Source organism: Oryzias latipes, chromosome 16 (assembly GCF_053564925.1).
Source record: "Oryzias latipes strain Hd-rR chromosome 16, Olatipes_Hd-rR_3.1".
Lineage (NCBI taxonomy): Eukaryota > Metazoa > Chordata > Actinopteri > Beloniformes > Adrianichthyidae > Oryzias > Oryzias latipes.
Genome location: NC_136252.1, coordinates 10,990,369 through 11,004,841, shown reverse-complemented (window position 1 = coordinate 11,004,841; position 14,473 = coordinate 10,990,369). Strand labels below are relative to the sequence as shown.

General features: G+C 41.5%; 1 protein-coding gene across 1 annotated transcript in view; it reads right to left on the bottom strand.

Annotated features, from left to right (window-relative positions):
- tsnare1 (T-SNARE Domain Containing 1) overlaps positions 1 to 14,473 on the bottom strand; it is a 182,439-nt gene that overhangs the window by 61,897 nt on the left and 106,069 nt on the right. Inside the window, exon 9 of the mRNA XM_011484938.3 lies at positions 12,503 to 12,655. Coding sequence (XP_011483240.1) covers positions 12,503 to 12,655 — 153 coding nt within the window. The remainder of the gene's footprint in view (positions 1 to 12,502; positions 12,656 to 14,473) is intronic.

Sequence of the window (14,473 nt, the reverse complement as noted above, 5' to 3'; positions counted from 1 at the left end):
CTTGTTTGCTGCTAATTTCCAAAAAGTCATTTCAGGGTTCTCACCAGAAAAAGAAAACAAACTATAAAAAGAGAAAAAGCTGTTAAAATCTAATTTGTTCCACTTCAGTGCCATTCAGATCAAACTGGTAAAATGGCATTGAACAATAACCTAATTAGACAGAACGCCTTGCACTAAGCAACAAGGGTTCAGCAGCGCATAGATCATCTGCAAATCATCTGTCGGGTCAAGGTCAAATATCATAAAACACAGGACTGTATCAAAAAGAGAGGCCGAACCCAGTGTGAGGTCTCATCTATCAGGACATTTTGAAACCATGAGAACTATTAATAGCTTTGCATTGGACGCAAGCCCATTTCTTGCTAGAGATGAACTAGGCGAATGACTAGGGCCCCCAAGCCAGCAAGGGTCCCCAACGCTGCATGTTCAGCCTCTTATGATGAGAATCAATGTGTCAGTTTTTACCTGTAGCTGTCTCTTATGTTGATTACACCCAGGGTTCTAAATTAACACCCGCCCACCCACCAAAGGAATGAATGATGACTTTATTAATCCCACGATGGGAAAATCTAAGTTCCGGTACCGGAATCGGAAGTAAAATGGGTAAAACATCGATTTGGAAGGTAGAAAAACAGTTTCAGTATCCAACCCAGCAGGTGAGGAATTGTTCATCATCTCTGACAAGGGGCTCAAACTCACAACCAGGACCTTTAAGTATCTGCCTCCCTCCAAACATTGCGCAGATCTAATAGTCGCACACTCTGCAGCAGAAGGTGCATTCAGGGGCTGCATGGAATTTCTGCTTTCATTAAAAGCTCGCTTTTGCTGTATCCAGGTCCGCTGGTAATTTCCAGCATTTCTCACACTGACCTCAACCAACACACATTCACTTGTTGCTCCATGTTTTTGAATCTGACTGAAATGACTAGGACTCACAATTAATTTCACACATTTCGACATATGCAAGTTTTTTTCCATGAATGACATGTTAAAAACAAAACAAAAATAAAAACAATAAAGGAATGATTTCATTGTTAATAAGATCGAAACTCTTCTGTTGTATATTTTAAATAACATTCATGTACGGTGGCCGAGAGGTGCAAGACACGCTTACATTTAAGATACAGCAACAGCAAATCCCAGTACAAATGAACAAATCACGAAACACAACAGCAAATACTGAAACAAACAGCAAATCATGAAACACAACAGCAAATACGGAAACACAACAGCAAATCACGAAACACAACAGCAAATCATGAAACATAACAGCAAATCATGAAACACAACAGCAAATACTGAAACACAATAGCAAATCACGAAACACAACAGCAAATACCGCAACACAACAGCAAAATCTGAAACACAACAGCAAATACCGCAACACAACAGCAAAATCTGAAACACAACTGCAAATCACAAAAAACAACGAAAAAATACTGAAACACAACAGCAAATACTGAAACACAGTAGCAAATACTGAAACACAACAGCAAACCACGGAACACATGACAGAGATGAAAACTAACAAATACTGAATTACAAAAACAATCTCGATACAAATGAAAAAATACAGAAACACAAAAAGGAAAGCGGAGAAACGGCGTCTAACAGAAACGGAACGTCCTGAGTCCCGGAAGTGACGTAACATAGAACTAATTGTGTATTATTTTTTACATTTCCCTATTACTGTCTTTTTTATGTGGACATTTTCAATACTTGAGACAGTCCAAAAGCATTTCTTCAATTGTATTACTACAATAAAAATTACAACAACGTTTAAGAAGGTAAAGTTTTTGCTTTTCCGGTATTAAGGGTATTCCCTCTTCGCTAGACCACTCTAGCAAGAATGCTTCAGGACTGTTTCATGTATTTCAAATGTCCACATTAAGAAAACAGTAATTAATAACATTTAAAAAATCATACACAATTAGTTTGCTGTTGTGTTTCATGATTTGCTGTTGTGTTTCCGTATTTGCTGTTGTGTTTCATGATTTGCTGTTGTGTTTCCGTATTTGCTGTTGTGTTTCATGATTTGCTGTTGTGTTTCCGTATTTGCTGTTGTGTTTCATGATTTGCTGTTGTGTTTCGTGATTTGCTGTTGTGTTTCATGATTTGATGTTGTGTTTCGTGATTTGCTGTTGTGTTTCGTGATTTGCTGTTGTGTTTCGTGATTTGCTGTTGTGTTTCATGATTTGCTGTTGTGTCTCGTGATTTGCTGTTGTGTTTCATGATTTGCTGTTGTGTTTCAGTATTTGTTGTTGTGTTTCATGATTTGTTCATGTGTACTGGGATTTGCTGTTGCTGTATCTTAAATGTAAGCGTGTTTTGCACCTCCCGGCCACCGTATTCATGATTTAAACAAAGTACATTTCTTAAAAATGTTCATGTTGTAAATAAATAAATGACCACGTTTGAAAACAAACATTAGGGCTTTGATAAAAAGTTGGTGCTTTAAAGAACAGTCTGTTCATAAACAGATTCAGAGATCAGAAGTGTCTTTTGTTTAAGTAACACTATATTTCTGTATGTTATAAAACCTGACAAGGAGGACACATTAAATTGGTTTATTATTAGTTTTAGTTAATTCAGAGCCCCTGATTACACCACCTATGATTAAAACTGAAAGTTGGTTATAAACAAAATAAATTGCAATAATCAGATGTGGCTGATGGTTTTTGGCATTAATTAGATCTTTGAACCACACAGTCGCACAGTAAGTGATTGTAGCCGGCAACAACATCAGGTGTGGTTGTTGCCATTCAGTCCGAGTGGATTTCATAAACAAACGATGTAATGACATGAAGTTGTCCCAGCGGTGTAGAAAAAGACAAGAAAAAGATAACCGGTAATGAAAGGGTAAACTAGTACAGTGTTTAAACTAATGCAAAAAAAATGTTTTCAAGTGACTTTTTGTAATTGGGTTTTAAACAGACACTGCAGTCACAATATTTAATTAAAAATAATTTCTTTTTTTTCCAGTATTACTGCAACATCGCTGGGATAATAAAATAACAACATGCACTCATGATTTATTTTACTAGATGACTTTAAATCAAATCAATGGTACTTCATTAGTGGTGGACTGCAGAGCAGAGACAAACAATCATCAGTCAAATCAATACAACACCCATACACTCAGTAAAACAGTTGACAATATAAACTTAGACCTCCTGAAGTAACCAAATTCAAAGTTTATTAAAGATATTATATATTGGCAAGCAGGGGGCATAAAACAACTAGAGCACATAATTATTGATAGAAGATTCATAACTCCCCAGGAACTTCAAGACAAATATGGAATAAATAACTTCTTGGAATATCAGCAACTTAAATCAAGTATTACTAAAAAGTATAAATTTAAAGACGACGATTTAAAGCTACCAGATGTAGTTACCACTCTGATTAATTTTTCAATGAATAGAACTCTCTCCAAAATATACAAACTTTTATGTAATTTAGATAACAATATTGCCCTTCCAACAAAAAAATGGGATGCAGATTTGAGCATCAGCACAGATGAAAGCTTCTGGTCAGAACTCTGTCTAAACACCTTTAAACTGACAAAAAGTCCAAATCTGCAGCTAATCCATTTCAAAACTCTTCACAGAATTTACTACACTGGACAGAGGATGTTCAAGATGGGTCTCAGTAACTCAGACATTTGCGAGCACTGTGATAATAATCTACCCGACAGCTACATGCACGCACTGTGGTTCTGCACTCCTGTCCAGGCTCTCTGGCAGCAGGTATGTGCCGATTTATCAGTCTGGCTTAAGGTTTCAATCACTGCCTCACCGTCACTTTGTGTGCTTGGTGACATGAGTGCCATCGATATAGAAGAAGGACTAGCATCTATCATTTTCATAACTCTTTGTATTGCCAAAAAAACTATTTTAATAAATTGGAAAAACAAGAAAAATATAAACATAAGTCAACATAGAAATCTGCTGTTTGATCATATCAGCTTGGAAAAAATGTCAGCCCAAAGCTCAAGTAACTTTGAAAGAATTCAGTCTCTCTGGTCTCCTGTGGTTGACTCCATGACTTAGGGGGTGGGGGGCTTGGTCGTCGCTGCTCCTTGCCCTTCTGCCGTGGTTTGGGGTGGGGGTCGGGGCTTCCGGTGCCTGGCGAGGGCGGTGGGGGGCTCCGTTGGTCGGGGGGTCGGGTCCGGTGCCTGGGTGGGGCGGGCTGGGGCGCTGCGTGGTCCTCTGGGCTTGGGTGTGGGGGTGCGTGGTGGGGTGGTGGTCTGGCTTGGCTTGGGGGGGTGGTCCCTTTGCCTGTGCTGGGGGGGGTTGGCGGGGGGCCCTGCTCGGGGGGGGGGCAGCGGCGCCGGATGGGCTGCCCATCTGCACCTGGGGCTGGGATCGGCCCTTCCCTGGCTCTGGGACGGGACGGGACAACCGTCTCGGGGCCCCCGGTCGCTCTGGGTGTCACCCGCTTCGGCTGTGGGGTCTGGGGTGGGGTGGGGTGGGGGGCTTGTCGGCCCTGTCCTGTGGGGGGGCGTTCTGGGGGGAAGGGGGGGGCCCATTATTGGTATGGGTCGGGGGGGCTAGCGGGTCGGGGTCTCCGCTGAGGCAATCAGTGGTTGCCTCGGCCGGTTGGCTGCTTCGGTCCCGTCGAGGCCTGACCAGAGCTCCTCTAGGGCCGGCGTCTAGGGGTGGGGGCCTGGGCTTGCTCCGGGGGGGGGGGGGGGGGACGCTTTCTGGCTCCTCTCTCTCTGTGTGGGGTGGGTGGTGCCGGGCCTGGGGTGTCGGCGCCTCCGGGGGTGGGGCCCCTGGGCTGGGTGGCCCTGGCCCCTTTGCTGGGGGGGGGGGGGCTGGGGGACGGCTGTTTGACCACCGGGGGACAGTCTACCAGCTGTCCCCAACTTACCCCCTTCCTCATATAACATCATATTAGGGTGAGGGGGTGGGGGGTCTAGCCTGCGATGCACCTTGGGGGGGGGCTACTTGGCAGTGGCCCCCCTCCTATGGTTGCCGTATGGAGTGGGCCCCCCCTCTTTCGGTTTTATTTGCACCTTAGACATATAGGGTCCTTGGTAGGGGGGGGTGCTTGGACATCACTGCAAGCAAGCAGCGGATGTCCTCCTAGCACCCTACCCGCCAATTTTAACCGCACCTTAGACATTTAGGGCCCCTTGGTGGGGAGGGTGAGGGGACATCACTGTGAGTAATCAGGAGATGTCCCCTTAGTGCCCTACTCGCCAATTTTAACTGCACCCCCCTTAGTACACACACCCCTCCCCTTTCAATATATACATTCAAACATAAACACACACACATGCACACAAACACCCTCTCAAACACCCATACACGCACACACATTTTACAAGGAAGGTGGGACCTGGGTCCATCTGTCCCCTACCCTTTCCCTGGTGGGAAGGGGTAGGGGACAGGGGTACTACATTTGAACCGTACCGTAATGATAAACAACCAGTAAACCTGTCTGCTCTATGCTGCTTCATGGTCTTACCCCCCTTCCCCTCCTATTATCACCCTCCTACCCCCCCCCCCCCCCCCTCTCTCTAACGTCCCTCTCTCTTCTTCCCCTCTTTCCTTTTCCGTCCGGTCCAACACCAAAGATTTTCAAACATGATTGAAATTAATAAAGTTTGGCCTCAATTACAAAAGGGGTTTATTCAGACATACCTTTGGTTTGTATGAAGATGAATAACCCCTCTTGTTAAAATAAAATATGTCCAACACAAGAGGCCCTCAGCTCTCATCTGTTTGCCTAGCTGTTGGACAGGACAAGTTTAAAAAATATATATATATATATTATAAATTATTAAATATAATATATTATATATATTACAATATACAAGATATTCTTAATTATGGTATAAATTATAAAAATGCTCAGGATGCCACTAACTTAGATGTTTAGTAGTTGAATTGAGGTTGATACTAAACTCTCTTTTTCCTGAATGGTAATGATCTGAATCTACATTCTGAGGGTAACAAACTGTAGTGGCTGTGCAGAGTGTGTGTGGCGATAATCTTTGCGTTTAGATCTTTTATTGGAAATTGTCATAAGTGACTCCTGTTCTTGACCCACAATTTTTCTACAGATTTTACTGTCTCTAATAATGGTGTTACGATTGCTGACACTGAGTGAACCAAACCAAGTGACTATATTGAATGAAAGGATGGATTCAATGAAGCATTTATAAAATGCAACAAGAATGGATTGATGGATCTAATGAGCTTTGTCTCTGCAGGAACAATCAAGCAATAGTTTGGCACTTTGACATTGAGCCAGAGGGATCTCCTGAACATCTGGGTCAGGAAGTTCTAGGAAGATCATGAAGCTCAGGACCAACGTCTGAAGTGAAAGCATCATCTGCACATTTACATGGACATCAGCCTGTAGTTCCAGCTCATCTGTTCTCTCTGATCTCTTCAGGAGGCTGAGGGTCACTTTAGACTTTCCCCTAAATAGAAGATGCTAGAAGCTTTTCATCATCATCATTTTCATAGAAGTAAATGGAGTAAAGATGAAACTGACGTAGCCTGATGACTTAGCAAAAGAAATGGCCAGAAATCAGACATTTTAAGGGAAATTCACTGTAACTGTTACTGTGATTATAGTTTTTTTATAAGCTGTTATGCTGATACGTGTGGGACTAATAGTTAAAGATTATTATATGTGTTATTTGATTAATTTTTATTGCACTTGTTGGTTTATTGGATTTTCTCAAGCAAAATAAACATTTTTATGTTAAATGTCTTCTATTTATCAACATATACAGGATTCTTTTCCTCGTGATGGCAGCACGTCTATAGTTGTCTTTCATTGCAAACATTCACTGAAGGATAAAATCCACTCATGTCCACAAACAACAAGATCAATTAGCCTTTAATCTGTTTAATCCAGTTACATGTTACAGTCTTTGACATTCTGCATCAGGATGTATCCACTGCAGCACTGAGATTTGGCTGCACCAGCACAGACAGCAGTTCTCTCTGTGAGGCGGTTAGGAAAGCCCTGGTAATCACATGAGCTGTGTCATTGTGTCATACATGTCATTTCTTTTCAGACATGTTAGTTATGAACATCAGTTTTAAATGTTTTTTTAAGATAACTGAGATTAAAAATCTCACTTTTTTATGGCACAGTTGCTATAAATTTGTGTTTTAGTGTCATAAAAGTGTTTTTGCACATTATTGTAAAAGTGCTTCATTTATGTTCAATGATTGGAAAAAAAGGAAAGATAAAGCACTAAGACGAGGTTTAGATACAACAATTGTGGTGGTTGGATGAAAATGATGCTGGACGGAGGTTCCTCTGCAGAGGAGCAATGACCTTCCACAGCTCACTCTATTGTGGTTTCAGTGTCATCCCAACAGCTGCAGCCGTAACGGTGAGCTGTGTGTGTGTGTGTGTGGGGGGGGGGGGGGGGGGGGGGGGGGGGGGGGGGCTAACGGCATCAAGAGCAGGAAGCATTGTGGGAGGAGTCCTCCAGTAGCAAACAGACAGAGAGAGGAGATGTTAAGAGCTGCAGGATGGAAGGCCGTGCTGGGACAGGCGCCCACAGGCTGTGACTTTGTCTCTGTCGTTGCCCTCTGGTTCAAGTCTAGCCGACTTTGCGACAGTTTTGGGCCAGTACCTGTGACCTGCAGTCAGCTGCACCTTCTTTACATAATGGTAATAATTACAGCAAACACAGTGCTTTTTAGATCCAAAGGTATGCCCACACCCAACCCGTTGAGGAAGGCTAACGTGAGGGACTTTTACCAAATATAAATCATTATAAAATGTAAACAAAGCAAAGTAAAAGGTTTAAGACTTTATGCTGTAGTCACTGTTAAGTTTAAAAGATAGATGAGTGGTAATGCTTAGAGAATCACCAGAATTCTTATCGTAAACAGCGTTTTAACTGTAAGTCATCACGTTGTGTTCAGTGAGGCGATGAGGCATTTCAGGTGAGCACTTGAAATTGTTTTGACTTTTATGTACAGTCGCTGTAAAAGATCAACACTTTTTCTGTTTCATAAAAACCAGACGCACAGAGAAAAGGCATGTGCATATGAAAAAGAAAAAATCTTCAATTTTACAACGAGGTTGCTGCATATGTGCTGCAGCAGCTCTTTAGAAATGGTTGTTTAAGCTTCACTAATGCTGCTTGACACACAAACATGAAGTAAATGCAATTGTGTGTAAATGGTTTCCTGCTCTGTTACAGTGATAAAGATTTAAATAAATCAATTAAAAACTACATGAGGTATCTGGCTATCTTTCAGTGCAGGAGGATAAACTATGGATCTCTGGATTTCTACACAAGCTACGTACACACCAGCCATGTGACATGCGCTCAAGAACATGCCTTCTTGAACGCGTGTTTACCCCATGTTCACACTGGGCAGTTGCTGGCCAATACTGACACATATACTCACTGTTGGAAGAGACTTACTGTGAAATTTCGAAGCGGTGTAAATCTAACGACTTTTTCTCTCAAAGGTTCATTACGATAATCAAATCAAATCAAACTTTATTTATAAAGCACTTTTCATATAAAAATATAACACAAAGTACAAAATATAAAAACAAGTATTGACGAATTAAAAATAAATAAAATATAAATAAATAAATAAATAAATAAATAAATAGGGCCCCCCTCCCCGATATGTGAAAGGCTTGGTGTCATAGAATTCCAACCGCGCACAAACAACAACTATTAATTTCTCCTCCATGATCACTTTACGAATAGTTGGCACTTATGTGAAATGAAGTGGACACCATCCATGCATCACCATTTTCCCAGGGTCCACAACACCGAGCTTCATCCAGTGTGGGTCTTTGGTCAAGTCTCTTCACGTTACCACCTAACGTTTTTAGCCACAAGGGGGCCCAGGTCTGGGTCCCCCTGTGCTGATGCCCAGCCTGGATGAAATACAGGATCAAGAAGGGCATACGGCATAAACATCTCTGCCAAACCAACCGTGCAAATCAGGGAAAGGTGCTCCGCTGTGGCGACTCCTAAAGGGGGATATGCTGAAAGGTGAACAATAGCATTCAGACATCCCCACCAAATCACAGTCCCTGATTGGTCAAAGTTCAGCCTGGTTTAACTTTCAATTCGATGGCCGTGCGTTTCATTTATAGAGCTCAGAAATGTCTTAAAAATGTCTGTAGCTACACGTGAGTGTGAGAGTTTTGCAATTGCAAAGGTCAAATGTGGAAGCCCAAATCATACATAGACTTTTTTATTGGAAGTGTCTGCTTGAGTGTGCCTTGCAGAAGGCGGTGTAAACCTAGCTAAAGACATAAACTAACATGAACTGTTTCAGCTTTTATTTCCAAGTATGTCTTTTGATTTCACCTGCCTGTCAAGTAAGTCTTCATACTCAGTTTTCTATCTCCTCCTGTGTTACACAATTAGGACTCTTGGTTCACTGACTCCATGTTTGACAACTGATCCAGACTTCTGTTGCACTACATTTTGGGAACTGTTCATTATCAAGAGGAGGAGAGACTTCCTTTAGCCTTCTCAGCCTCTTGTGTGTCTTTTCCAACCACAATTGAAAAGCCCTCTGCTTCTTAATAAGCCTTTTCATGTAAAATGCAGCTCCTCCAACAACAGCAGAGCTTCCTCTCTTATCAAATTGCATAGCTCGGCTTCTGCACGTCCTCCACGCTGAAAGACTAGCTTTTTACAAACAGAACTTGTCGGTCTCTTCCCAAAACTTTATTTTGCTGCATTATGTAACACATCTCTGAACTTCAGGCGAGCAGTTACTTCCAAAGTCAGCCTTTCCAGGTTATTGCTATGTTTTTTTTTTATGTTAGATGTCTCTTTTAAGAAGGTTCAAAAATTGAAGCAACTCCGCCAAAGCAAGGGTAACTGTCGTTTAGAGCTTAGTTTCTGTCTGTCAGTTTTGCATTTATACGAAGAAAGGTGCAGAATTGTCTGTATTTAATTGTCTGTGGTAGGATTTCATGTAACCCTTGTGCTATCCTAGGCACTTTAACATTGGGAGTGGGGTCATCTAGACCCACTAGACAGTGCTCTGAACCTTTTTTCTTCAATGATTTGTGATCTTCACTGGTGTCCATGGATTACATGAAATCTATCCACCTTTGTCATGGTACGGAAAACACGTCAATGTAAGGGTGGGGTCATCTAAGATAGCACAAGGGTTAAACATGATAAAACAGATGAACTCTATAATATTTTACTGTTTAAATATATCCAAAAACCAAAGCTTGGAACCATGAAAAACTTAAACCCTTAGAGCAAAGCAGCTCTCAGGCTCGGCTGGCAACCTAGAACAATACACTGATGTTGAACAAGTGGTGGCGTTGAAGCTTTTATGTATACAGTTTCTTAAGTATTTAACACAAACATGCCATTTCATGGCACAGTTGAATCCATTTTACGCTGGTTCTTGGACAAAAGCTTTCAGTCGTCAACCTTTTCAACACCTAGGGTGCTACAGATGCTGTTGCTTCCAGTTAGTTTACTACCACCTGCAATCTCATCTGCAGACTCCAAGCCTCTGCCACACTTCCACCCAGTCTCTGAGGAAGACGCAATTAACCTCAGATCCAAACTTTTTTAGTGATAACGATGACAGAAACCTGCTCCTCGGGTTCACCTGGGAGGGGGACCTCATAGAAAAGTGTTGAGATGGAATTCAACTTTTTTAGTGAGCACGTGGGTGTGTGTGTGTGTGTGTGTGTGTGTGTGGGGGGGGGGGGGGGGGCTTGTTTGGATTAAAAAACATCAGGTGAAGATTGTATGAAAGTAAAAGAGAACATTGACAGATAATATTCCTCCCAGAGGAACAGCAGTAAGTCCCCTGACTCCTCCAGTGCAGTGGGTGACACTTATCCAAACTGCTGTGAGTGGAGAAGAAGCCCCCGTCTGAAAACCAATCATCATCCTGGCCTATCTTCTTCAGTGTTAAAATGAGGCTGTCATTTGTACTGTGAGGCTCTCACCACATGAATCTCTGCACAGGCACTGATGCCCGCCCTTTCGTCGCTCATACTTGGAACTGGGCTCTTGCAACAGGATTAGCCGAATTTAAGCATTGACAAAGTTCTGACAGCTCCAACTGGCCGCAGAGATACATCTTCATTATGTGGCAAAGTGCTCCTAAAACATTATAATCAGTCTTCAAACTGGTGGATGGCAAGCTGTCATCAGAAGCAGGGCCGCTGTGTAAAGACTTATCACCATAAAAGCAGGTTGTAGCAGCATGTGTCAGGCTTTTACTTTCTTTCAGTCATATGCTAATAGAAAAGCTTTAAATCACTCTACAGTGAGTCCTAAAAAGACTGTGACTTGCACAAATGGAGCAGCATGTTCAGTGCACCTCTGTTGTCAGGGAGCTTTTCAGACAGTCTAAAATCTTTCCCAAGAGTCTGAAAAATTAATATTAATATCGTGGTATAAGACAAAAAAATGAGTTTTTTTTCAAAAAGTACCACCTTTTAGTTATGTTGCACATGCTTACATTCTTGCACAAATATTATTATATTGAAATCCAGTGAACATCCTCAATTACAACAAGAAGAAAGTGATACATTTTTGCTCGATGACTGTGGTTTTTGTCTGAATGAACATGACATAACCATCCATCCATCTTCTGAACTCATTGAATCCCTTTTGGGGTCACAAGGCTGGTGGAGCCAACCCAGTTACAGTTGGGTGAAGGAGGGTGCACCCTGAACAGGTCACCAGTTTGTCGCAGGGTCTCACACCTTGAGGCAATTTAGAGATACCAGTGAACCTGTGCAGCATGTTTTTGTATTGTGGGAGGAAGCTAAAGTTCCTGTAGAAAACCCACTGATGCCCAAGGGAAGCATGCAAACTCCACACAGAAAGCACCCATATGCGATTTGAACCAGGGCTTTCTCAACTGAGAGGTCAGAGTGCTAACCACCTCATAAGAACATTAACAGTGCGCTGTTCTGTCACAAAAATATCTGATATGCATAGAGTGTAAACCCCATGTGTCAAACTCAAGGCCTGGGGGCCAAATGTGGCCCTCCATGTCATTTCATGTGGCCCGCGAGAGCATAAAAGTTTTTAATTTCTTAAAAGAAAAAAGAAAACTTGGTGTGTATTTATTCATATCTAGGGGGAATCGGACTTGAAATATTGGATTGAGCAAATATAGATTAGGACTTAAACACTGTCCATATAACCTAACATGACAGAATCAATTTAAAAAGGATTCATGCTAGAGTAACAAGCAAACATGTTTTTTAATGCAACTGCAATTGTCACTTTAAAAAGTTATAATAAATAAATAATGACTTATTTAACATTAAGGAGTAGTTACATTCATTTTTCATTACATTTAGTTACATGTATAAGTTATATCTGGCCCTTTGAGGACAACCACTATGCTGATGTGGCCCTTGGTGAAAATGAGTTTGACACCCCTGGTGTAAACGATCAGTGTATGAGAAGACAACGCAAATAACAGGAATGAACCACATACTCCACAGCATGCACCTGTGCCAAAGACAGAACTCAAATACTCACTTCAATTTGAAGCAGGGCATTCTCCCTCTCACGAAGCACCTCCATGTCTTCCTCACTTATCTCGGACAGGAACACTTGAGCTCTGTCTGGAGCTGGTCCGTCTCCAAAAAGCAGGCCTTCCTCATTTATCTCACTGGTTAAAACCTGGGGACTCTGTTGGAGCCAACACACCAGCACATGCAAAAGCAAACATGTTATTTTGGGATTTGAAGAGAAATTCAGCTTCCCACAGCTACTTGACAAAGTTGGTGATTTATTTGGTTTTTTCTCGCTATAATTTTCTCCCTGTAAAATCATAAGTTACCTTTAATCCATACACTGCCCCCCAACCCCCAAACCACCCGTATCTGTTTAGCATTGTGCATCTTTGTTCAAGTGGGGCCTTTTTTATTTTTTTACACTATGAGAGCAGAGGCCAGATGTATGCACTTGTTTGGTTGGACACCATTATTTCCAGCCAAAAAAAACAAATCCATGACGTAAAAAAATAAGGTGCTGGTATGAGAAGCCACATAAGGTAAATTAAGATCAGTCTCTGGTCCATCCAATGCAGTGGTCAGATGGTCCATCTTCTAAGCTAGTCATCAGGCCTGTGGGGGCCGGCATGTCTCCGCTCAAAACCCACTGGATCCCTTTGCTGAGTGTTGGCAGGGAGATGCTAAGTGTCTCCAAGATTAGTCACTGGATTAGATACTTACTTGGCTGAGCATTGGTGTAATCGGGCAAGAAACCAACAAATCTTTGCTGACAAGACTGTGCTGAATAGAAGCTACAACATACACCAAGGCTGCTTTTGAAAAAAAATGAGGTAAATTATCAGGACCAGTCATGTTTTCATTCCTGCATGTCTGATACTGCAGCCCAGTGATGGAGGCTCTATCAGCATCAGTTTTCAGTTTAAAAGAAAGTTTTGCTTTACATAGACTTTCTGTTGCTGTAATGAAAGAAAATATAGATCCAAGTCCTTTTAACCTGTAAGATTGTAAATATTTGTTTATTCTATTTTAAGACATGAGAACTCATGGTGACATCAATGTAAAAGAAAAACATCAAGTGTGGTCCACTTGTGTGGCATAAATACATCATTTTAATTTTAAGGAAACGTGTCCGGGAGATTATGGGTTCATTAAAAAAGGTAGAAAAATACTAACACTGTCTATTTTCTCTTTAGCTGGACTTAGATTAGCTTCTCTAGATTAATTAGGATAGACCTAAAGTATGATTCTTTGACATTTAAAAAGTGTTTGTTTGTGTTACTGTGTGTCAGAGGCACACAGAGAAATAGCTAAGTCCAAATTACAACAAAAATTAAAAAGGGAAAAAGAGGGATTTCAACCAATTTTGATAGGGAAGAAGAAGAAGGGAAACACCTTCATCAACGCTGTCCAGCTTGTATAAATAGACATTCATACAAAACCAGCACTTAATGCACAAATGATGGACCTTGTACAGAAGTACTGAATACAATAAGAATTCACTTTAGAATATTTTCACGTATAAGAATTTCTTCATTCCCTTTCCTTGTACCCTATATTTGGATAAAACCATGTTTCTAGGCTGTTATAACTATACACTCCAAATGTATTAATTATTATTATACCATGGTCCAGGTGAATACTCGATTCTGATTGGCTGCTGGGTGTGCATTAAAACCTGATAACCGCACTATGAAAAAAGAGGTTCCGGTCGCCTAGCTTAATAGTTTTTTATCGCTGCGCCGGCTTCTTTAAAACAACCTTTTGCTTCATCAAAAACAAGGGGTAAGAGGAGAACTTTCTCTCTGAACTGATGCTTTATTCAACCCATTGGAAAGATCAGCATAAATATATCGCCGAATCTTGACTGCAGCGGTGGTGCGGCGTGACGCGGACTATTTGTTATGTGATGCGACGTCAGCTTTTTGTGATGAAAGCGATCCAAATCAGAAAAAAAAACAAGAATAAAAGACTAAAAACTAGTTAATATGTATTG